We start from the raw sequence: 25,800 nt of genomic DNA, 5'->3' as shown, positions 1-25,800 counted from the left end.
GCCCCGAGGGGCCCCAGAGTGCTGCTGCAGACGGAGCTCAGAGCCCTGAGAGGCCCCAGAGTCCTGTCTGCAGACGGAGCTCAAAGAGCCCTGAGGCCCCAGAGTCCTGTCTGCAGACGGAGCTCAAAGAGCCCTGAGAGCCCCCAGAGTGCTGCTGTCTGCAGACGGAGCTCAAAGAGCCCCGAGAGGCCCCAGAGTGCTGCTGCAGACGGAGCTCAAAGAGCCCTGAGAGGCCCCAGAGTCCTGTCTGCAGACGGAGCTCAAAGAGCCCTGAGAGGCCCCAGAGTCCTGTCTGCAGACGGAGCTCAAAGAGCCCCGAGAGGCCCCAGAGTGCTGTCTGCAGACGGAGCTCAAAGAGCCCTGAGAGGCCCGAGTCCTGTCTGCAGACAAAGAGCCCTGAGAGGCCCCAGAGTGCTGCTGTCTGCAGACGGAGCTCAAAGAGCCCAGATGAGCACACACACACACTAGGGCTGGGCGATTAATCGATTTATTCGAATTCATGATTTAGGACGATTTAAAAAAAATTAAGTGAAGTTTGGTGAAAAGGCCAGTTATTCCACTATTAATCCCAATAGGGACATTCATCTATATATTATTATTTTATTTTTTTCAAGTGAAGATTGGTGAAAGTTAGGTTTGCACTTCAATTCCAATAGGGAAATTCATCTTGGTTTGATTTTTTTGTGTCAAATAAAAACTGAGCTTATTTGAATGATTTCCTTGGCGTTTCTAGTTTTTAACCCTTTGGTTGCCGTTCACGAGAATTGTCGTTTCTGTGGCCCAGCGGTTGAGTGCCGAAAACGAAGATTCTAGTTTCTGTTTCGTTATTTCTTTTATTCGCTATTTCCATTCATAATTCATAATTTGAAACTATGTGGTTTGTTTTCTCGGCCGAGCTGTGGCGGGTTCTAAACACTCCGGCAAAACAATCGCTTATAGGGATGGCATCGACATGGGTCCCCGCCCGCCCATTCATGTGCAATGCTGGATAACGTTGGACACAGGATCGCTGTGGATATTTGGAATGGCGATCAGATAATTGGATTATTCTTTTTGCAGTACATCAGAGACAAGGTAAGGACTATATGTTATCAATCTTGCGTTGATCCGATATTCTTTTCCCCACGATCGCAGCGTGTCTGTAATGTACTGTGTAATGTATGTTGGTGGCGCTCGAAGCATAGAAAAACGAATACCGATAATCTAGCGTTGATTTCAGATTGATCCAATAATCAGGCGAGAAATGGCACGATTTATAATGAAATGCAGTAAAGAGCTGTTTGCCGGAGTTTCCTGGGATTACACAGGATCACTCTAAAACTATACTCATTCACCACGGTATAAAACGGAAATGTATGGATGAAAAAAGTATCAGTTTTTTGCATGTTGACCGGAAGAAACTCATTGACAATCGACGTCGTTATTAGATCCATAGGCATAGCTATAATATGTAATATAGTTTTAGCACTACAAACACTGGCATCTACCCCCATTGCATTACAGCGCTGTCACAAGCGGCCATACGCCCACAGCGACCTCTGGCGTCCAATGCAATGTGTTAAGAGAAAAAAACCGATTGAACCGTATATCGGATGGGGTGTGAAAAAATCTGAGATTTAATTTTTAGGCCATATCGCCCAGCCCTAGTACTACACACATGTACGTACACACAGACCTGTTCAGGTTAAACCAGAAGCAGGTAGACCTCTAGCCCCGCACGCACGCACAGCCTTTTCAGCCGTCCACGTATATCTGTGTCCCATCGTTTCTAAACAATATCAGTCAGCTGTTCGTCTTACTCTCCCCCACAACGTTTTGGCTCACTCGGTATGAAAGCAGAAAACAATAGGGCTACGTAATACACTTTTGCATATAAATTATTGGCATTTTTTTCTTTTTTTTAATTAAGCTATGTCAGTACTAATCTGGAAAAAGTGGTAAGAACAAAAATGAAAATAAAAACAACAACTCCAAAAGCCAGTATGCGTGTAACAATATATCCACTGGTCCGATACAATCCACTGATTACAATCTCTCTCTCTCTCTCCATCCACAGCGGTTCGAAGAAGAGTTCTCTCTGCAGTTCTTCGTAGGGCCCAGTGAGCGTTGCGCAAGAGTTGCTCCTTCTAGTGAAAAGTCTTTGTCACTCTATCGTTGGAAAAAGCAATGAACAACTCACATTAAACTTAGAATATTGTTTTACTGTACAAGTGACAAAAGAAAAGGGGGGAAAAAGCACAATTTTCTTCCCTCCCCCTCCCTCCCTCCCCCCTTCCTGCCCGGCGGTGATATGGTGGGAGGGGGTGATGTGTCTGGTCTCTCTGTGGTCTGGATACTGTGGAGAAGGAGTGAAAGCGCGGGGCCGTGGCAGACAGGGTTTGATCCGTGTCGAAAGTCTCATGGCATTCAGAGCTACACCGGTTCAGATACAAAAACAATCATCCAAATCCAAACGGAAAGAGAAAAGGCAAGAAAAGAAAGAGAGAGAAAGGGAGAGAGGTCGATTAAGAGACGTCCTGGCTGGGCGTAGAGAGCTCATCTTGTTTCATACGTCCTTTCCCCCCTCAGGTCAGTTTGTCTCCTTTCCCTTTGACAAATGAATAAATAGTCTTGACGTGTGGGGCCGGCACAGGGCAGGGGAGCTCCTCACGGTGGGTGGTGTGGATGAGGGTGAGGGTTCTGATGTGTGACTAGTGCCTCGTTCCGTATCTAAGGATGCGTGTGTGTGTGTGTGTGTGTATTGGCGGTCTGACTATAGGATATATGCAGGTGACTTGCCGGTGACGCTTGCACCTCCTCTGTGTGGTGCTAATAAATGGTGAGTGTGGTTAAAAGCGGCATGTCCTACGCCTGTCCCCCCCCCATCTCCCTCTCTCTCGCCGCGTGTCCCGTGTCGGCCAATCAGCCGAGGCAGGGGCGTGTCGGTCCCATGCTCTGGGCCAATAGGAAGGCCTGGACCACTTCCTGGGTCTGTTGGGGGGTGGTGTTGACGTCCTCCAGGGCGTCGGCCACGGCGAACTGGCGGTCCCGCAGGCGGTTCCAGTTGGACAACACGTTGTGGTACTCAAACACCTTCTCGTAGTTCCCCACGGAGTTGTAGAGCTTGATCAGGCCTCGGTAGTCGTACTCCAGCCCGCTGTAGCCCTCTCCAAACAGCTTCTTACCTGCAGACACACACACACACACACACACACACACACAGCAGAGGGTCACTCTGTGTAGATCCCAAGACAGGTTACCTTTAAATATTTCACCAAGTCAACGTCTCTTCAAACGGCTGTGAGCAGGTGCAGCACAAAACATACAGGAGCCTAAGAACCTTTTATTTCATTCAGTCCATTTTAAAAAGATGTTTCAGGCCGTCGTCAAAGTCAATTACACATAGCAGGGTTTAAATTTTGCCCCAAATATGTCGTCAAACTATAAACATTTAACATAATAACACGATCGGCAGTGATTAATCTGCAATTAACGCAAATTAAAACATTAAAAAAAGATGCATATCTAAATGTAGGAGCTATACATTTTTTTTTATATATATATAAATGCATTACAACATTGTTAGGGGAAGTAATCATTAGTAGTGATCGGTCACAGCAGTAAATAATGTGAATGTTAAAACACGGGCGATCCATTCTGTGATTCCATTTGTTCTCTGATGTCAGTAGCTTTGTTGACAAATGGGTTAAGGGTAAACACTGCTAGCGTTAGCAAAGATAATGCTCAGCCTGTAGACTTCAAACTTCATTACATTTAGTAATTTAGCGGACGCTTGAATCCAAAGCGATTTACAAGTCAGCAGGGAGGGTACAACTCTGGCAGCTAAGGGTCAGTGATATTGTTTGTCAAATAGTGTTGAACTTGAGTGCTAATCTTTTTTAAATGTTACTTGTCCTTTCGGACAAGTTATGTTTTTGTAGGTTTTTATTGATTTTAGCTACCGGGCAGTCCGGTAGAGAGATCGAGAGAGAGGAGGAATGGGAGATAGATCGGGGAAGACATTCGGAAAAGATCACCAGGTCCGGGAGTCGAACCCGGGTCGGCTGTGTTGCACCGTAGTGCTGTGCGGTGCGCCAGTCGGGCCCCCCGAGTGCTAGTCTTGAGTGCATAGTAGTATAGACATATTAGCATAGTAGATAGTAAAATAGGCAAGGTAGATTACTTAGTAGCAAAGTGCATAATAGTAAAGTACGAAGATATTGATTGAATATGTTTAGGTTCAGCTGTCCTGACTGTGGTGGGAAGTTCGTTCCACCATTGTGGAGCGAGAACAGAGAAGAGCCTGCTTCGCTTTGACACTTCAGTGTAAAGAACATGCACACAACTTTGTGTAGCAATCCAAAAGTCAAGTCTTGTTTAATTACCATATGTAAGGGTTCGTGCACAGAGGGGATTGTCGGGAAAGAGATGGCTGTTTGAGGAAGCTCCCATTTATTAACATTTGTTTAAACAGGAACGATAGCCAGTTAGCAGCGCCGGGTACAGTAGGTAGCAACGTTAGCTCTCATAACGTTAGCCAGTTAGCAGCTCCGGGTACAGTAGGTAGCAACGTTAGCTCTCATAACGTTAGCAGCACGGGGTACAGTAGGTAGCAACGTTAGCTCTCATAACGTTAGCTCTCATAACGTTAGCCAGTTAGCAGCGCCGGGTACAGTAGGTAGCAACGTTAGCTCTCATAACGTTAGCCAGTTAGCAGCGCCGGGTACAGTATGTAGCAACGTTAGCTATCATAACATTAGCCAGTTAGCAGCTCCGGGTACAGTAGGTAGCAACGTTAGCTCTCATAACGTTAGCCAGTTAGCAGCTCCGGGTACAGTAGGGAGCAACGTTAGCTCTCATAACGTTAGCCAGTTAGCAGCTCCGGGTACAGTAGGTAGCAACGTTAGCTCTCATAACGTTAGCCAGTTAGCAGCTCCGGGTACAGTAGGTAGCAACGTTAGCTCTCATAACGTTAGCCAGTTAGCAGCGCCGGGTACAGTAGGTAGCAACGTTAGCTCTCATAACGTTAGCCAGTTAGCAGCGCCGGGTACAGTAGGTAGCAACGTTAGCTCTCATAACGTTAGCCAGTTAGCAGCGCCGGGGTACAGTAGGTAGCAACGTTAGCTCTCATAACGTTAGCCAGTTAGCAGCGCCGGGGTACAGTAGGTAGGCAGCATGTTGAAAGAGGAGCCCTGAGCTGCTCATACACTAGACTCTTGCCGTAATGGTTTGTTGACGTGGTTGACGTGCACTGCTGCAGCAGATTTAGGAGTCTGATCTGACGGTCACAGAGCTGAGGGAGCGCGCCCAGTTAGCTGTAAAAATCCATAGATTAGCCGCACCGTTATATAAGCCGCAGGGTCGAAAAATGGGGGGAAAAGCCGCGGCTTATAGTACGGTAGATATATTCCAGATAGAACCCACCGCAGGCGTGAAAACAAGCCTAAATATTACAGACGAATACTGAGATAGGCTATAGCAGAGGTGGACTCTAGTGATAGCATGGTTTGTTTCTCACCGATGGCGATGGAGCGTAAGTAGAGTCTCTCTGCGTCGTCGTACTGGTTCATGTCGTAGTTGTACAGGGAGGCCAGGTGGCCCACAGACAGAGCCACCTCGTAGTCCTCCTCACCCAGCAGCTGCTCCTTGATCTTGATGGCCTTGATGTGCATCTCCTCTGCCTCCTGGAAACACACAGACACAGGCACACAGACACACAAAAGGCACACACACACAACACACACAGGCACACACACACAAAGGCACACACACACACACACACACACACACACACACACAGATGCCACAACACACACGAAGGAAACATGCACGTCAGGGCAGGAAATTAAACCCCCAGGAGTCTAATGACGTGTCTGTTCTTCCAAAATGTAATCACACAGGCCGCTCTCTTGCCTCTCAAACTCACTTTGTGCATTTCTTTCAAATTACTTTACGCTTAAAGAACCTTATTGATCAAAAATGGCAAGCGTCCTTTTCTTCACCTAGAAACACATACAGTACATGACAGGCCTTGTTACTTTATCTAGAAACACATACAGTACATGACAGGCCTTGTTACTTTATCTAGAAACGCATACAGTACATGACAGGCCTTGTTACTTTATCTAGAAACACATACAGTACATGACAGGCCTTGTTACTTTATCTAGAAACGCATACAGTACATGACAGGCCTTGTTACTTTATCTAGAAACACATACAGTACATGACACGCCTTGTTACTTTATTTAGAAACACATACAGTACATGACACGCCTTGTTACTTTATTTAGAAACACATACAGTACATGACAGGCCTTGTTACTTTATCTAGAAACACATACAGTACATGACACGCCTTGTTACTTTATCTAGAAACACATTAATCCATTTTGGGAGTTTTGGTAAGTTTTGTCTTGTGTTGTAAATGCAGTGGTGCGCTCCGCCCCTCCCCCCAAAGCCCAAACCGTAGTTTCAGCTGGTGTTGAGGGGAGGAGGAGCCACGGCACTTCCATTCACTATGCTAAGCTAGGCTAACGTGCAGCCAGATAGCTTTCTACTGAACGCACACAGAGAGAGGAAACTGGTATCTATCTTCTTGTCTCTCTCGAGAAGACGACGAGATAATTTCCCAAAATGTTGGCGTGCTCTTTTAACCCTTTCACTGCTGCACTACCAAATGGTTAACCCTTTCACTACGACAATACACAGAAGGTTAATGACACAAAAACAAGACTGACCTTGAACTTCCTCATGGACTGGTAGAGGCGTCCCAGGTTGCCGTAGTGCTTGGCCGTCTGGACGTTGAACTCCCCGAAGGCCTTCTTGGCCAGCTGCAGCGAGGACAGGTGCAGGTCGTGGGCCTCCTGCAGCAGGCGCTCCTCCGTCTCCTTGTTGTGGCAGTCGATGGCGATCTCCTCCAGGATCAGAGCTGGGGGAGGGGGGGGGGCAGAGGGTGAGGAGTAGGGTTGGGCACCGAGAACCGGTTTTAATAGGAACCGGTTCCTAACTTCCGGTTCCGGAACCGTTAAGAAGATTTTGCATTTCGATTCTAAATTTTATATATATTTTTTTTTTATATATATAAATTACTTTGTTAATTAATACCCTAGTTAGAGTACAGCAACCAAATTAAACTATCAATTCAACTGACAATGTGAATAGTATGAAAAAAATAAAGGATTTTTAAAAGATTTTTTTTTCTCCTGCGAAATAAGCTGTGACCTGTTTTGACCTGCACCTCAAAGAATCGGAAGCGAGAATCGTTTAGAACAGGAATCGAAATGGAGAATCGGTATCGGAATCGTTCAAATCCAAACGATGCCCAACCCTAGTGAGGAGGAGGAGAGGTAGAGAGCAGGTGCTGCCGTGTGTCACCGTTCTTCTTCCCAAACGACAGCAGCACTCAGGGTTCCCACTCTTTTGAGAAATCACTTTCCAGGACTTTTCCTTGACAATCCGAGCCAGCATTTGCTCACAAACGGTCATATAATTTACCGGTAGTAGGTCTAGTATATCGACACATTTAACCCAAGTTTTATTCCTCCTTCCGTATTCCTTTTTAGGCTAGCAACAGTCGAGTTTCAAACAAAGTACACACCTAGGTTTACATAGGCAATCTGAGCGAGGGGCTAAAAAACATTCAATAGATTATTTATTTCCCAGGATATTTGGGAATTCTAGTACATTTTCCAGGTTTTCCATGACTGGAAATCTAGTCTCAGCACTGCACCACCAAATACTTTCCAACAAATGGACTGGTAAATGGACTGCATTTTATATAGCGCTTCTATCCAAAGCGCTTTACAACGTATGCCTCACATTCACTCACAGACGGCGGGGCAACCATGCAAGGTGCCGACCTGCTCATCAGGAGCAGTTAGGGGTTAAGTGTCTTGCTCAAGGACACTTTGACACGGTGCTGGGAAAAGCTGGAATTGAACCGGCAACCTTCCGATAACCACACGACCGCTCTACCTCCGGATCCACTGTCACCCCAACAAGTTGATTTGCAACTGATCGATCGCCTCAATGGGAGAGATGGATGTGATGGATTTACAGCAGCAGCATTACCTTGTCATTAAATCCTAGGAAGAACCCTGTGACCACCAGCAAACAGGCTCGTATCCACAAGAAGACACACATAATCATAACATACAACACAGACACACAAACCACCATCTCAGATGACATGTTTTCCCCTTCAAAGAAAGAGTGGGCAGACCACCCGTCTCAGGAATTGTATTTCTACTGATGAGGGGTTAAATCAAGAAAGCCAGAGAAGTAGATGAGAGGTGCGAGATGAGGCAAGATTCCAGACAGCAGTTGTGCTCCAGCCTACAGTATGTGTATTAGCAGAGTGAGTCACCAAAACAGGCTAATAGAAGCAGAGCTCTTAGAAAGAAAAACAGACACGCACAGTAGTCATGTGGCCCAGAGCCAACGTCCACAATATCTTCTTAATTCTATAGCGCAGAGCACACCTCACGCACCCCCACGGTCTCCTAAACCAACTCGGCCGTAGCCCAGAGTCTCCAGGCGGCCTGCTTTACCTTTCACCCTCTTGGAGGAGGCCAGCAGAAGATGGTCCTCTGGGAGAATGTGAGTTATGATGTCTATGGCACGTTCCGCGTGGAATCTGGGGAAAGACACACACATGTCACTCATCCTCCCAGCGGCAGGACACGGGAGAAGGGGGTTTTGGCTCGGACTGCCAGTCGTGCACTTTGAGAAAGCAGTACTACTGAGAAAACGCAGGGTTTTCCGTTTAAGAATTTGTTTTGCTGCACTGTTGCTCATTAGTTTACAAGACTGACTCGGGGCCAAATGGGTTAGAACATTATTACCCAATTATGAATGAACAGCACACACAGTGTGGGTTATACCTACCTACTGCTTTCACCGTCTACAACAGCCCTACACACTGTAACCATAATAATCATAATTACCTGCCTCATACTATAGTCTACCCATATATAGGCTGTATACTGTATACATACATTTAGGTTTATATTTAATATATAATACATATATCTGTCTGAATATACCTGCATGTAATCCTTCCATCTACTTATACACCTGCGTATAACCCATATAACTTTATTCTCAACGTATATATATCTATCCACATCCATCTGTACATACCTGCACATAATAATTTTACATATCTGTAGATACTATATCTATACTACATATCCCTTACCTACTCTTACTAGTAATGCTGCTGGCCAGTATGACTTACTACCGTAGTTGTAACTGAGGGGTACAATTCCCTGACTGTATTGATAAGTATGGTATCATTAAACCACTACCGCTTTATGTACTTTAATTACTGGCCATACAGTACATGATATATAAATATGATGAACACTTCCCACAATGAATCGGTTCCACACAAATGTAATAATTAAGTATTTATTGCAGCAAAAGGTACATAATATACTTCTCTATCTTACTTTGGATGTGCTTATAAGGCAAAGGAATGTGCGTAGGCAAATCAATAATGAATGTCCATTCTCTGGTTACGCAGGAGGTAATTATACAACCTGAATCTTAGGGAATTATATCTATGGTACACTAGTAATATATAGCGGGAGATACTGGAAGGGTCCCCCCGGTTGTAAGCCAGCAGGGGTAGAGGATCTGTCGGTAGTAGAGAGTCTGGTCAACGATGACTAAGGAGACTCCAAGTACAGGAGACGGTGCAATAGTCTCTTGATCCACAGACGAATACAGCTGTTCTCCGTAGACTGTAGCTCCACAGTGAAGAAAGCTAGCCGGCCTCAGGCTCTCTGAGGCGCAGACTCGACTTGGCTCCTCACAGGGTAAATCCCACACGTGTAGGCGTCGGCGATTCTCCGCTCCATAAATCACAGGACCAAAACAAATATAATCCAGCCGCAAAGGGCTATGTAGTCGTCGGGTAGATTAATCCAGTGTACATGTCCACACGGTTCTCGTCTAGGTCTCCTCGGGTGAAAGCGCCATGAAAGCAGCCCAGCCTGGATAAGCACTCTAGCTGATACGAGGAAGCGTTAAAGATGCTGGTCACTGTAGAACTTTAGCCGCACGATACACTATACACAAATAGACTATTACTGACTTAATAGAAATATGTCGCACTCGACGGTATAGCGCCAAACTCTGACAATTCAGTTATTAATTTGCACGCGGTCTCAATGCTCTATTTGGGGCCAAACAGGCCATACTTCACCGCACGGAGTATCGTGGGTGAGGCTTCAACTTATTGGGTAACTCTGGACTTCTGACTAAGTGCTTCTGTATTCACCTGCGCCGTATTTATACGTTAGGTGAACAAACTAGTGCCAACCTCATTTCTGTCTCGTATCCCTGGGCAAGGCCGGGCATGTACAGACATGTCTTGTCGGTGGCCTTGAACCTGACTCCGGAGGCATGGCTCTGGCGCCTGTGGACCGCTGTCTAATAGGAGAATGAAATATTATGGTCTGCACTAGGCTAAAGGGATATTCCGTGTATATGTACAAGGAATATACAAGGGATATCAAACGATATACAAATACTATGCAATATATATCAATCAATAAATATATATATTCGGTTTAATCTGATCCTTTGTAACAGTAGTGTCTTTATACCTGTATCACTGTACATATTAATACTACAACTCTGTACATACATCTGATTAGCACTATAGTAGTACAAATTTATATATTCTATACCCAGTTTGATCACCTGTGTACATTGTATATTACTATTGCACTTTACAGTTAGATGCCAAACTTATTTTTGTTATACTGTACTTGTGCTGTATAAAGTGAAAGCACATACTCTAAAAGCGTGTTCGTTTGATTGCTGCAACAGATGAGTTTATTCTAATCACACAAGTAAAAATAGGTTTACAAGCCTGTGATCCAACAGCATAACAGGAGATATGCAGAACGAATGATAAATCGTGAGTGACATTAGGTTTTATACATGAACACTCCTAGTTTCACTTTCGATACGTACTGCTGCTAGGTAGGGCTGACCTTAGATTTTTTTTTGGAATTCGAAGCTTCGGGGCCGAGATTCGATTTTAATTCGAAGCTTCGGATTTCTTTTTTTTATTACTTTTTATTTATATATATATATATATATATATATATATATATATATATATATATATATATATATATATTTTTTATATGTTGTGGGACTTGTACAGCACTTTGTTCAACTTTGTCAGTGCTGTAAAGTTTAAACCTTTTTAAATCTTAGACAAACTAAACACAAATCTGATTTTATTTTCATATTCGAATCCCATGCCCATCCAATGAAGCTTCAAATTATTTAAGACAGCCCTACTGCTAGGTGACTGGTTAATAAAAGTGATGAGGTAATGGTTGTTCACCCCAAAAGGCAGTGCCGTAGCGTTTGAGTATATTACAGAGTACAGATTACAAAAGTATTCTAGTATAAGAGTACTAGTCCTTGACTTTTAGTTAGCTCGAGTACAAAGCTACATTTAAGGATTCTCTCATGCTTTATAGATAATGGCGTATTATAGGATTTTAGCTTATCAGTGATAAGAACGCAGATGTCCTGACTCCTAGCTAATGGGATTTGTCCCAAAACTGCTAATGCACTATGAGTTATGTACACAGAGGCCTTACTCCTTATCAGACTGGACAAGGAGTGTCTCTCCACCAAATCCCCACTGGTGGACAAATGTCCAATACCAATACCAGGGGCCTTTGGAAAGGCATTAAATCAATCACTGATTGGACCAACAATTCCAGTTGTCTGGGCCCTGAGATTGCAAACCAGTTATTTGCTAGGTTCGATACATTTGATTTCTCTGCTGAGCAGGAGAGTATCCTCTCCTCTCTGGCTCAGCCTAGTCCTGTGGACAGTTGTTCCCCTATTGTCATCTCTATTGAAGAGGTTCGTCAAGAGTTTAAGCGCATAAAGGTAAACAAGGGCCCCGGGCCTGATGGTATTTATCCACGCACCCTTAAGGTCTGTGCTGACCAGTTGTGCCATGTTTTTCATTCTCTTTTTTCTCTATCCTTGTCTTCATCTGCTCTTCCTGTAATGTGGTTAACATCATGGATTGTCCCTATTCCTAAAAAGAACAATGTGCGTAATAGCCTCACTAACCTGAGACCTATTGCTCTGACATGTCACATCATGAAATGTTTTGAAAGGGTTGTGCTGGGCCACCTTAGGGAGCAGGTGGCACCTTATTTAGACCCCTTGCAATTTGCATATAGGAAGAGTGTAGGAGTCGACGATGCACTGATTTTTATGTTGCACCAAATGTATAGCCACCTTGAATCGTCTGCCAGCTCTGTTAGGGTAATGTTCTTTGATTTTTCTAGCGCTTTCAATACTATCCAGCCACATATCCTAGCAAATAAAATTATCCAGTTTAAACTGCACAACTCAACCATCTCTTGGTGCACGAAATACCTTGTTACTCGACCCCAGTTTGTCAGGCTGGATGACATAGTATCGGTTGTCATCTGGACAAAAACTGGAGCCCCCCAGGGAACAGTTTTGGCGCCCTTCCTCTTTGTGCTCTATACTGCGGACTGCAGACACAGTGAGGCCATGTGCCATATGCAGACATTTTCTGACGACACAGCGCTGATCGGTCTAATCAATAAAGGCGATGACCAAGCCTATAAAAAGGAGATTGACTCATTTGTCCACTGGTGCAATGCCAACTTCTTGGAATTAAACATAGAAAAAACCAAGGAGTTGGTCATCAACTTCAGTAGGAAGAAGGTGAATGTCTCTCCTGTCATCATTAGGGGGCAGGAGGTCAAAATAGGGGGCAGGAGGTCAAAATAGTCCAGTCCTATAAATACCTTGGCGTTCACCTGGACGGTAAGCTGGACTGGAAGCAGAACACAGATTCTGTGTTTAAAAAAGCCCAGTCTCGGCTCTTTCATCTGAGAAAACTTCGTTCTTTTGACATGATCAGCAGGTCACTTCTCTACGTATTTTACCAAGGTATCCTGGCTAGTGTCCTGTTCAATGCTGTTCTCTGCTGGGGGGGCAGCATCACTGTTTCGGACAAAAACCGTATAAATAAATCATCAAAAAGGCTGGCTCAGTGATTGGCCTTCCTCCTGATTCCCTGGAGATCACCATAGTCAAGCGAACCAGGACTAAACTGAACACCATTTTATCTTTTGTAGGCCAGTAAGGCCACCCATTGTCTAGTATTTTCGATGCTCTGCGAAGCTCTTTTAGTAACAGATTGCTGCTGCCTCAATGCTCTACTGAGCGGCTGAGAAGGTCCTTTGTACCTGCTGCGGTAAAACAATTAACGAACACCGATAGCACCGTGTTAAGAGGCTCTCCTTTTGTGTTGCGTCTCCTGTAGTGTATTGTATCATGTAACTGTGTCTTCCATGTTTGTATATGTGTATTCGCTCTGGTGGCAGATCATGTTTCCCCTCTGGGATTAAGAAATAAAACCATACCATACCCAAGACACACTCCCTACATTATAAGGCCTGCATGGCCGCTACCAGACTGAGCAAGAGTCAATCAGATTCATATGACTTCATACAAATACTTACAAAAGACGATACATTTTAATCTAATCTAATCTATCTAATTAAATGTTCTTGTGCACAAATTAGCATTCATGTGTCACAATCCTACGGTCATTCCTACTGTCACAATGTCACACCAGCCAAAGTTCCAACAACACCGTGTCATTTCCAGGTCATCCATATCCTCTGGACATGCCCCCCTGCTATCAGTGCCTCCAGACTGTGATACTGTACTGTAGATGGAAACTACTTTATAGCACTGCACTATTTTACTCTGTCTTATCTTATGCTGATTGATCTCTTATTTTATTGCACTGCTCTTATTCTGTCCATTTTATACTCATTCTATGTCTGCACTTCATGCATTGCTTTTATTTAGTCAGAAACCTGCTAATATATATAGTTATATATTTTAATGTCAGAAATCTATCTTAATCAATAAGAAATGTATTACAATCTTTTTATTCTATTTTAATGACACATTTTCCGGGAGGTTTTAATAACAATTCTCTCTATAATTATACCAATTTTATGCTAATCTTTATGCCTATATATTTTTTTTTTGTCTATATGACTGCTGTGAAGCACTTGTATGAAAGGTGCTATAGAAATAAATATAATTAATTATTATTACTACTAATATTAAATGGTAAGCACCCAAAGAACGCAGATACATGCGAATACTAAGCCCCCGAGTAACAGCAGGGGAGCAGAGCAATGGCGTAACTCTCTCTCAATGTGTGCCGGGGACAGATTTGGGGGCGTGGCGAGTGACGTCGATGGGGGGGGGTTAGGGCCCGTAGCCGCATTTCTGCAGACCCCTCTCTGATTGGTTGAACTCTATTTCTGCAGACCCCTCTCTGATTGGTTGAGCGAAGCCCCTCTCTGATTGGTTGAGCGTGCGCATGCGCATGAGCCGCGACAAGCTCCTCCAGAAACTCCTCCAGAAACTCCGTTAACCTCCAGAGAGAGAGGCTGAAAACCCACAGTTCTTGCCCGACGGATGGGAGCGAATCCCGGATCCGAGGTTTCTGATGACTACCCCCAAAACACGGAGGTTGCGAACGCAATTTATACGCATGGAAGTATTGATTACGCCATAACGAATCATTAAAAAAATATACCGTTAACTGGAATATGTTGTGTGTGTGCCTTTCTGAATATGATTTGGGAGGGTTATAATAGAAGAAAGACAGTGTAAACAATATAACGTTATGTGAATAAACTGCGAAATAATAACTAATTCCTTGGTCAATAGAAGTCTCTGTGATACTTTCTGAATATGATTTGGGAGGGTTATAATAGAAGAAAGACAGTGTAAACAATATAACGTTATGTGAATAAACCGCGAAATAATAACTAATTCCTTGGTCAATAGAAGTCTCTGTGATACTTTCTGAATATGATTTGGGAGGGTTATAATAGAAGAAAGACAGTGTAAACAATATGTTTTATTTCTATATGAATTGAAAATGGGGGACCCTGATGGAAACAAGACAAACGTCTTTCTCAGGTCTGCATCCCCTTAACAATTGTATGTATTGAGCCGTACTGTATTGTACCCATTCTGCAATCTGTTAAATAAAGTTTTCATTCATTCATTCATTCATTCATTCATTCATGTTTGACGTATTTTAACACACACCTAGGCTGACGACCCGAGCTATTATTATGCAAAGACAAGTACTTTAGCGAGTGGGTACTTGGCCCTTGCAGGGCAAGAATGCGACCCCCATCTACTGCTCTTTGCATAATAATAGAACAGGTAGTCAGACTCAGCTCTTTGGACGGTAAAACGTGGGGGGGACACGTTCCGCTGTCCCCGGCGTCAAATACGCCCCTGGAGCAGAGCCATTAGCATGTATGCGAGTCACAGTCTTGTGGCCTGGCGACGGAGCTGGTGTCTGTAAGGTAATTAGCTGGCCAGGAATAGTGCCCCGACTGTGGGCCATACTCACAGAGCGTTGTCGAACTTCCCGGAGCTGTACTGGTGCACGTAGGAGGAGTAGGCCAGGTCCTCGTGGGCCGTGGCAACATGGATGTTCTTCCCCCCGAAGACAGACTGTCGGATGTCCAGGGCCGTCTGCAGGGGGGGGGGGGGGGGCACACGTCAAAACATGGGCGTCGCAAGGATGCAAACTTTTATTTGATAAAGGTAAACATGATTTTTTTATAATGTTAGATGGTAAATGGTGCATTTATATAGCAGCTTTTATCCAAACGCGCTTTACAATTATTGTTCCTCGCATTTTACCCATTCACTCACACATTCACACACCAATGGCGGAGGCGACCATGCAAGGTGACAACCTGCCCATCGGGAGCAGTTAGGGGTTAAGTGTCTTGCTCGAGGACACATCGACGTGCTGCCCGGGAGGAAGGGGAATCGAATCGGGAACCTTTCCGATTACCGGACGACCGCTCTACCTCCTGAGCCACTGTCACTCATTATTTGATGATACGTTATGCTATATGGACAGATATGTGTTATGGACAGACAGATGAAAGCTGAATAGTCGCTAATGATCGTCCTACCTGGTAAATAGCGACTGATTGGCATATGTTGTCTACGTTTAGTAAGTAAAACCCATAATCTAGCAGCGTGTCTGAGTATTTGGGATGCTTGTGTCCAAAATGTTCCCTGCAACACAGAAGAGATGCAATCAGAAAGCATGTAAACAGAAGGAGGTCAGTGCATTAGATGGTGACAGATTATCTCATAGACGTAGTGACATCTCACCTGGCGAGAAAGACTGCGTGTTTGATCAGCTGCTCAGCCTTCCTGAACTCCCTCTTCACCACACAGGCCTGTATGGACACAGAATTAATAATAATAAAAAAAAAAAAAATGGCAAAAATAAAATAGGGTTCCATTTTCTTTTTCTTGAAATTGAAAAACAAATAATTACAGAAGACGGTGTTGAGTTGCAACTAGAGGCTGGTCCGGGAGGCAAAATAACTTGTAATAAAGAAAGCCATTTGCTATAATTTCCTGCAACTTTCAATAAAATAGCTAACAAAAGTTCCAAATAAGTTATTTATTTAAGTACGGTGTATAAGGTATAATAAGCTGGCCTCAAGCTTTCACAGAATGTTTTTTTTCATAGTACATAGTAATAACCCCTATAGCATTGTTTAGGGAAAGCCTGCATTTTATTTATAAAAAAAGAAAGAAAGAAAAAGAAAAGAAGAAAAGAAACAGTTTTCATAGGGCCGTTATTAGATACTTGTAAGTCCAGTGTGTTCAATGCGCTCGTGTTACTCTGTAGTGTGAAAAACTACAGTGTCCTTGAGTGGAGAAAACGCTTCCACACAAATCATGCAGCGACGTGAACAGTGTTACCTTGGAGGCTTGTCGGAGGACGTCCACCACCACTTTGACAGGCAGCCCTGGTGTGATCTCTTTCATAGCCTCTATACACCACCTGTACGCCTGGGAGACCGGGGGTGAGAAGAATGGTTCAAAGCTGGTGTAAAACTGGTCTACAATTCCTGGGTGAATTATCTCCCAGCAGAATCTCAAATGTGGTATATTTGTGATATGTGGTATATTCAGATAAAGTGTTGTTGTTGCCTATATTTATTGTCACGTATATTATAACCGATAGGGCACAAAGACCCCCATCTACACCTTTGTTTACACTGTTTATTCTTATCGTATGTCTATAATCAGAGTTAATTATATTGTTTACATTGTTGATCAATAAAGGAATATGTACACATAAAGATATGAATTTGAATGCCAAACTGCCAGTGGAATGTAAGTAAACGAACATCATTGACATGAGGCGAAGTGAAAACGCACCACCCCGTCACAAAGTCACAATCTGCTCAGAAGGGAAGTCCGGTCCCCGCCAGCTGGACCTACCTCGTCATAGTGGCTTTTGGCGAAGAGCAAGGCACACAGCTCGCCGTACAGCGCCGCCTTGTTGGCCTGGTGGCCGTGTTTGGCGAGTTTGTCCATGTAGGACTGGGCCAGCTTGAAGGTCTCCTCCCCCAGGTGGTATTTACAGTTGCCGTTCCGGACATGGAGCAGCCTGCGGAGACCAGGAGGAAACGTTGGCAGGTGAGCGCTGGGCGGAGAGACCCGACAGCAGTGCTCACAGTGGTTCTGGTGCATGTCCCACAATGCATTTTCTTTTCTTTTTTTGCCTTTCTCTCTTTCCTTCCTAGCCGTTATGCCAATTCCCTTCCTGGTCATTGCGCGCATTGCCCTACTGTCGGTCTGGGGAGGATGTAGACCAGCGGTTCTCAAACTACAGATCGAGACCCAAAGTGGGGTCGTGGTAGGTGACGGTGGCAAGTAAATTTTTATTTTTTTTATTAACCTTCAACATCTAGACTAGAGTGTGAATATGAGACTCCATTTCAGGTGTCATTTGTGGCAGAATATTTAAATATTATATCATTTCATCTTATATCCTCATCTTACATCGTATATGCAGGACAATACGGTACATAACTCCTACACACAGATATGAAAACACTTGCGACTGACCTGACGCAGCACTCCACAGCCCGGTACCAATGCAGGACCTCGTCGTGGAGCGTGCACAGCTGCAGGCACGATAGGAACACTTTCTCTGCATCCCCATACCAGCCGGCGTCAGACAAGAAGCCACCTGCGGTACAAACACAGAGTTACCTCCACTGGACAAAACAAACAGGAACACATTTCCCACACGTCTCTAAACAGCTCCCCTGGTGGCTGCAGGTGTGCTCGGCCCCTCGGCTCTCCCCCCCCACCCCCCCTCGCCACTTACCCAGCACGAAGCCAAACTGAATGGCCTTCTCTTTGACGTGAGCGTCGGACTCTGCGATGTAGGAGCAGCGGCGGCTGAAGGAGTTGGCCAGGACCGAGGCCACCTTCACACCGTGGTCCATCAGGGCCTGGAAGCAGTGGTGCAGGAGGTGTCTACAGAGAGGGAGAACACAACAGACAGGAAAGAATATGATGTTGATCCATTCATTGACACTCGCTATGCAAAGAGAATGTAGGTGCAACAGTAACTCCTACACAGATTCAGAAAGGCAACTTTTAAAAAACAACCTTTGTATGTAAGAAAGAATAATTTATAAAATTATATATAAACCTTATTACTGTCTTTTCTTTACTATTATGTACCCTACTACTATACTGATACTACTAACTATCATGCTAATATGTCTATACTACTATGCTCTCAATATCGATACTATTTGACGAACAACGCCACTGACTCTTAGCTGCCAGAGACGTACCCCTCCTGGTGACTTGTTCTTCACAATCTGTAAGTCGCTTTGGATAAAAGCGTTCAGCTAAATGACTAAATTGTAAATGTATGTGATGTAATCTGTAGGGCTGTGTGTCGTCGGGCCTTACAAATCAATTTGATTTGATTCGATTTACTAGGAATCTACACAGGCAGTGGTTTTGATGCATTATTAGATTATATTAGATTCAAACGTAATCCCTAAAGTAACTGCACTAAAATATAATTCTTAGTCATCATATCATAAAGATTTATTACCTTCCTATGATTTTCAACGTCACACAATATCCTTCCTTTATGTCAGTCATGTCACAAAAGGTTACTCTCTGATGCAATATCCAATAGGGACTGGCCATCACAGGGACGATGACAGCTTGAAGGCCCTATGACATTTACCAATGGCAGCTATGTGTACATGATTCCTGGGGAACACCAATGTAGCGTAGGCGTCTCATTCATATCATTACTGTATTACCCTGGCTCTCCACGTACAATTGGATCAGTCATAAATACACACATGTATGCATGCTAGAAGACATGCTCACACGCACACAGCTATTAACTGCTCCAGCTAGATTACACTGTGCGCCTTGGGTCACCTCCACCTCACGTCATGCAGCCAGCTAACATTACTGCACTGTCAAGACTGCGCCGCTGCCCATATGTACACTGATGACACAGTAATGATCACCATCTGATAGATACACACAGTGTCTCCTCTACATTCATTCAACAGTGGTGAACAGTACGACCGCTAGATTAATGAAGTGTTGTAGGGGAGCTCCAGTAGCTCACCACGTACCGCGAGTGCTATTTCAGCGCCGTGGACAACCGCGCTCGTCACGGATCTGGGGCTGAGCGAGTTCGAATCCCGGACTGCAGCCGTGCCTTTCCCAGAGTGTCTTCCCCCCCCCATCTGAACCCTTTCAGCCTGCTTCTGTCGGTCGAACTTGACCAAGTATAAATGCGATAAACGTATAAAAGAGCCAGGGAAATGGCCAAAGTTTAAAAAAAAAAATGAAGTGTTGTAATTTTCTATTGTTCTATTGATTTGATTCTTATTGATTTCCCCACAAAACACTAAGTAGTAGGGGTGTAAAGGTACACGTATCCGTACCGAACCGTTTCAGTGTGTACCGTACTGTACCGAACAGCTGTGTAGTGTACCGAACGAATACAACAGTATGTTTATCACTAACGACCGCCCACCGGGGGCTGTTTTTTTTCACAATCTACCGGTAATATAATTTTTTTTTAAGTCGATTATTAATTTCAATATAGAATATTCGTTGACAGCCCTACAAGTACAATTAGTTACTGCACACTACATCACCCCTGAGCGGAACATGGAAAGCCAAACTTTCCCCAACTGTACCGAAAACCCGTACCGAACCGTGACTTCAAAACCGAGGTACGTACCGAACCGTGGTTTTTGTGTACCGTTACACCCCTACTAAGTAGTATGGGTCCATAGTTTAGAATGAATGCTGTTGTTTGTGTTGTACATCAATACAAAGCGTTTTACAACCTGCATCACACAACCAAAACAAGGAACACAAAACTAGTAATACACCAATTCCAATTTTACACTGCAGATAACGATTGAGTCGTATTAGCCAAGTACAGATTCAATCCATTGCTTGCCTTAAACTGAACAGTATAGACACAAACCATTAGTATGAGGTCGTTGGGACAGAAATTATTGAGGTATAATCAATTCTTCTCCATTAGAGAGGTGACTGATTTTGGTAACTGATTTAGTATTGGAATCATCTCCAATACGCTGTTTTAGCCTGACTGAATGCCTGTGGAGCAGAATCAGGTTTTGCAGATAAAGAGAGAAGGGTGCTTTTAGTCAGTGCCATGCTCACCACACAAGGAGACAGAGGTGTTTACTGGAAGAGTCACTGATTTGAAACCAAAGTAACAAAGCACACAACAGCTTGGACTAGAGTTGGGCGATGTGCTCCGACCTATCGTCACCCTGTGAGATTGCCAATACCCAATACTGTCACACACATTTCTCTCCTCTCACTCTCCTCTCTCTCCCTCTATATCACCCCCTCTCCATCACTCCATCTCTCTCTCTCTCCGACTCATTCTCGCCTCCTCTCCTTCTCTATCACTCCATCTCTCTCTCGCCCCCTCTCTCGCTCCATCTCGCTTTCTCAGTGCGCTAAAGTCAGAATGGACTGCTGTAGGGCTGCAACTAACAATTCTTTTGGTAGTCGATTAATCTGTCGATAATTTTTTCGATTAGTCAACTAATCTGTAGAATATTTTTTCGATTAGTCGACTAATCTAACGATTATTTCTGTCACACCCTCCATCTCTGCTTCCTGTGGGCGCGGCTCCTTTTCCGGGCTCTTAGCAGACTTCTTAGCTTAACATAACAGACCTACAGTAAGTTTGGGGGAACTAATGGGATAACTGGGGTTGCAACAAAAGTGCAACTAGGGCTAAAAACACAATGAAATAAAATAATAATAATAATAATAATAATAATAATAATAATAATAATAATAATAATAATAATAATAATAATAATAATAATAATAATGTATCCTTCTTAGCAGACTTCTTAGCTTAACATCCCAGGGAACTAATGGGATAACTGGGGATGTTGTTTGCTCCTGACAAGAGTCTCAAAGTCTGGGGTGATGGTAGACAAAGCAACTCTGAGGTCATGCTCAATGCCCAATCTGTTCCTCTGCTTTGTCTTCAGCTGGACCAGAGCTGAGAAGCCACTTTCACAAAGATAGGTAGTGCATTTTTTTTTTTTAATAAAAAAAATATACGACGCATCGACGCAAAAATTCAGCGTCGACAAGTTTTTATGATCGACGTCGTCGATTATGTCGACTAATCGTTGCAGCCCTAGACTGCTGTCTCTCTCTCAGACCAAACATGCCCACAATATATAACAAATGTAATCTACTATTTATATATATATGGCTAAAGAAGCACACACAAGCCGTCAAATCACATTAAATCATTTTCCTCTGTGGACTGGGTTGACAGCTGCACATTCGAATAACTTGGGCTGGAGGAGGTGAGTGAGAGAGTGAGAGAGACATTCACTGCAACAACATCAGAGGGGCCGGTGGGTGGAATTAAACTCATTGTCAATTCACTGGGAGAGCATAACGCACAAGTAGGTTCACGCTATCTCCCCCAGATCCCCCCCTGCAGAACAGGTGCCCTGACCGACCAGTCAACGACCAGGACTCATACCCCTCCGGCTTCCCACCCGCAAACACTGCCAATTGTGTTTGTAGGAACGTCTGACCAAGCCGGAAGTATCGCTACCGGGAAAGAACCCCGGTCTCTATGGTGGTAGGTGGAGTGCTTTTACCTGTACACCCGCTATGCCAAGATTGTTAAGCTACTGCAAAGATGAATGCAATGTTGACAGTAGGGCTGGGCGATATGACGATATTATATAAATATCGGGTACAGTTCATTAACGATACACTTTTTAAACGTATCGTGGATATCGTGATGTTTTGCCCAAGAGGCTTGTGTTGCGTCAATCTGGTCCACACGTTGACACTTTTGAACAGCGCCGCCCCACACACACACTACTGCATCAAAAGTTACTACTTATGATAACAAAGGCATTCGTTTTGTGGCATTGACGTTATATAGTTACACTTTCAATAACATCAGCGTATTTACATAGCAACGACCGAGGTCGACCTAGATATAGCAAGCATTAGCCGTTCATATCTCAGCCCGTGCTGACTCCGTTGTGCCCATTCTGCGGTCTGTTAATAACGTTTTCAATCAGACAGATGTATGGAAAGGCTTTTATTATAACATCCGTTGCAGTAAAATCATTATGCCTCCAGTCGTTTAGTCATTCTGCAGAGCTAAAAGCTACGGTCGGCCGCGGCGAGCTACCGCTGCCATTGTTGTTTTCATTGAGCTCTCCAATGGCGGAAGTCGATTGGTGCTAAGAACAGCAGGGCGGGTGCAAGCGATGTGACGTAATTGGCAGACGCGACTGTCAATCAAAATAATTCTGTTTGCCGACTGAATGAATATAAACGTTATTAACAGATTGCAGCATAGGTACAATACAGTACAGCTCAATACAACAACAGTCAACAGTGGACTGGAGGATGCAGACCAGAGAAAGACTTTCGTCTTGTTTACATCAGGGTCCCCCATTTTCAATTCATCATATTTCATATCTAAATCATATAATATCTCATTGCTAAATATATGCAATATATAATCTAATAATCCAATAATCTAAATCTAATATATAATATAAAAATGCTAAATGCATGGGTATTTTATTTTGTCTTTAATGTTAGCTTGCAAACTCAAATACTGTCTTGGTAAGCCTCATAATGAATTGTTTGGGGAAAAAAAGAAAAACATCGTGATGCGTATCGTGTATCGCCGAAAGGTCAGAAAATATCGTGATATCATATTTAGGCCATATCGCCCAGCCCTAGTTGACAGTGCCTCTTCCACTGTGGCTCAAACAATAGGGCAATTCTCTTAAAATCTGGACGGTCTCTTTCAAACATCTGTCAAAATGTATGCGAATGGCGTATAGACAGACAAGCAGTTATTGAATTTGACACAATACGTTTTTTTTTGCAGTTGACATCTACCAGTAGTGTAGCCTAAGAAACCTTTTGTGAGGCAAATTAGTCCGACATGTGAAGGTCTTGATAATCAATTGTGGGAGGTAGGATTTCAGGGTGGCAAACGTCTTTACGAATAACCTGGTTATTAATATCTAATAACTGGCTATGGCCTGGTTATCTTCCTAACAGTCAGAAGAACATTTTGACAATGATGATGTTGATAAAAAAACAATTAGGAATGTTTCTGGAACCTATAATGCGCGACAATTCACCGTCAGTGTGGCTGGTATGAGCTTTCAGACAAGGCCCGGCCCCATTGTGTTCTTACCTTTTGTCCGAAGCCCGCAGGACTTTGGCAAACACCTCCAGCTCACAGAACTCCCCTCCCAGCTGGCAGAGCCGGCCCTGTTGGTAAAGCTGCAAGAGAGAGAGAGAAAAGGGGGAGAGAGAGAGGTAAGGTGAGAGAGGGGACTACCCATTTATGGAGGACAATGATCATGACAGTCGATGGGAGCACAATGGCAGTCAGTCAGGGTCGTGAGTGATCAAATGAACATGGAGCAGGTGGCTTCATTTGAGCACAAGGGCCCCCACATGGACTCTGCCATTACACCGCTGGAGAGCATTCGACTGTAAGGCTGTGTTGCCACTATAGCCAGGGCTCTCCGTGAAGTTCTGTCGCCATGCAAGTGATCATATTTCCCTAAAGGACAATAGCCTGCTTGTTATAATTCAGCAAGAGCAGTATGTATTTGATTCTATTACAGCTGCACGTGGTGTAGTGGTTAAACACTGTCGCCTCACAGCAAGAAGGTCCAGGGTTCGATTCCCGCTTGGGGACCAGGTGATGCCAGGTACCCAGGTGGGGTATCTCCCAGGCCTTTCTGTGTGGAGTTTGCATGTTCTCCCCGTGCTCGCAAGGGTTTCCCCCCCCGATAAGATAAACCCAATGGAAAAACATGCACAACAACAAGATCGCTAACGCTGTGGTGTTCTTGACGAAGACGGACAGGAGCACTTGGATTGGTCCCCTGGCGCGGCTCACGTTGCGCCTGTCTGCTCCCGGCTGCCCTTGGGGGGGAAGGACGACGGGATGGGTTAATCGCAGAGACGAATCGCATACATGCATCCCGATTAATGACCTCTGAGCAGGTCCTAAATTATTAAATTATTATTTAGCTGGGCCAAGAGACATTGGCTCATTTCAGGAAAACGTTCACAGGGGTCACCAAGATGAAACTTGTGACACTTACGTTGCCCAACCGTGTGCCAAACCACCAAATCTTGTTTTTATAAAGAAAATAATGTCATTAGAAAATAATGATAATAAAACAGTTATATTCAATGAATGTAGGCCGTTATTTTTTTATCATCTTTTGATAAAATCATATTTTATAAAATAAAATAAAAACACATCGACTAAAACAATAGGCTGTTGTTGAAGGGCCATTTTGCAGACAGCGGCATGCTTTTCTCTGACAGCATTTTAGCTTTTTGAGCTCACCATCTTCTATCATATTCTGTAACATCATATTTCTCAGATGCTCAACAGTTATTTGATGACTCTGCTTCGTTGATCACCATGATCTTAAAAGTGGCATCGTAACTCCTCCTCTGTTGTTTGTTAACTGGTCGGCTGTGTCTCTCCATCTCTCCAGGAGCCTGTTGCTGCTTATGTGCAGGCATGCTTATTTTTTAATCTTTTTTTTTGCATTCGTCACTGCAGGTTGTGTGTGAGAGAGGGAGATACAGAGAGGCTCGCTAGGGGAACACACAGGTGATCTGTTGTTGTGAATGTATAATGATATTTAAAAGGCAAGACCGCAAAAAGAAGACGACGCCCCTTTTTCTGATTTTCTTTCTAGGAAAAACCCTGTCTTACATTTGGCACAATACGTGAATACGGTACTTGTCATTAGGGGTCAGAGGTCAGAAACAAAAATCAAACTGACCACCAGACCCCCTTCGGTCAGAATGCACTGTGAAAGGAATAAAGAATATCATGTAGGGATCTGAAAAACCGATGAATTAAAAAGTCAGACTGTAATTCAAAAGCATATATTTTGCACAATAATTGGTGGAACAGAAGGCACCGTCAAAATCACTGGCAACTCATGCATATAATTTTTTATATATTTATTTTAAAAGGTAGAAATAGGCAGTTGTATTTGTATTATTTTATATGAGCGCCACCTAGTTTGTTCTCAGGAAGTTTTGAAAAGTGTGCTTTGTTATGTCACAAAGTGGCCTAATTTGCATGCAGTCTATCATTATCTACCTTGACATGTTAATCACTAGAAGAGAGTGGTGGTGTGAAGGAAAACCTGTGTGACCGAGTAGGGATCCAGCTTTTTCAGTCCCGATACCTGGGCTTTGAGTATCGGCCGATACAGAGTAGTGATCCGATCAATTACTTTTAATGAACAGTATGGTATA

At 43.8% G+C, this 25,800-nt stretch overlaps 1 protein-coding gene across 1 annotated transcript in view; it reads right to left on the bottom strand.

Moving 5' to 3' along the window:
- Positions 1–374: 374 nt before the first annotated feature.
- Positions 375–25,800, bottom strand: part of appbp2 (amyloid beta precursor protein (cytoplasmic tail) binding protein 2) — a 51,846-nt gene continuing 26,420 nt past the window's right edge. The window contains exons 2-13 of the mRNA XM_084316530.1: positions 23,693–23,781; positions 18,272–18,423; positions 18,007–18,130; positions 17,377–17,545; positions 16,852–16,941; positions 16,249–16,316; positions 16,044–16,149; positions 15,467–15,591; positions 8,532–8,617; positions 6,720–6,910; positions 5,498–5,663; positions 375–3,164 (exon numbers count right to left, since the gene is read on the bottom strand). Of these exons, the coding sequence (XP_084172656.1) occupies positions 2,902–3,164; positions 5,498–5,663; positions 6,720–6,910; positions 8,532–8,617; positions 15,467–15,591; positions 16,044–16,149; positions 16,249–16,316; positions 16,852–16,941; positions 17,377–17,545; positions 18,007–18,130; positions 18,272–18,423; positions 23,693–23,781 (1,629 nt within the window). The 3' untranslated portion in view covers positions 375–2,901. The remainder of the gene's footprint in view (positions 3,165–5,497; positions 5,664–6,719; positions 6,911–8,531; positions 8,618–15,466; positions 15,592–16,043; positions 16,150–16,248; positions 16,317–16,851; positions 16,942–17,376; positions 17,546–18,006; positions 18,131–18,271; positions 18,424–23,692; positions 23,782–25,800) is intronic.

Source organism: Notolepis coatsorum (assembly GCF_963971535.1).
Source record: "Notolepis coatsorum genome assembly, chromosome: 1".
NCBI classification, from domain to species: domain Eukaryota; kingdom Metazoa; phylum Chordata; class Actinopteri; order Aulopiformes; family Paralepididae; genus Notolepis; species Notolepis coatsorum.
The sequence above is the reverse complement of the archived record's forward strand: the minus strand, read 5'-3'. Positions and strand labels throughout refer to the sequence as shown.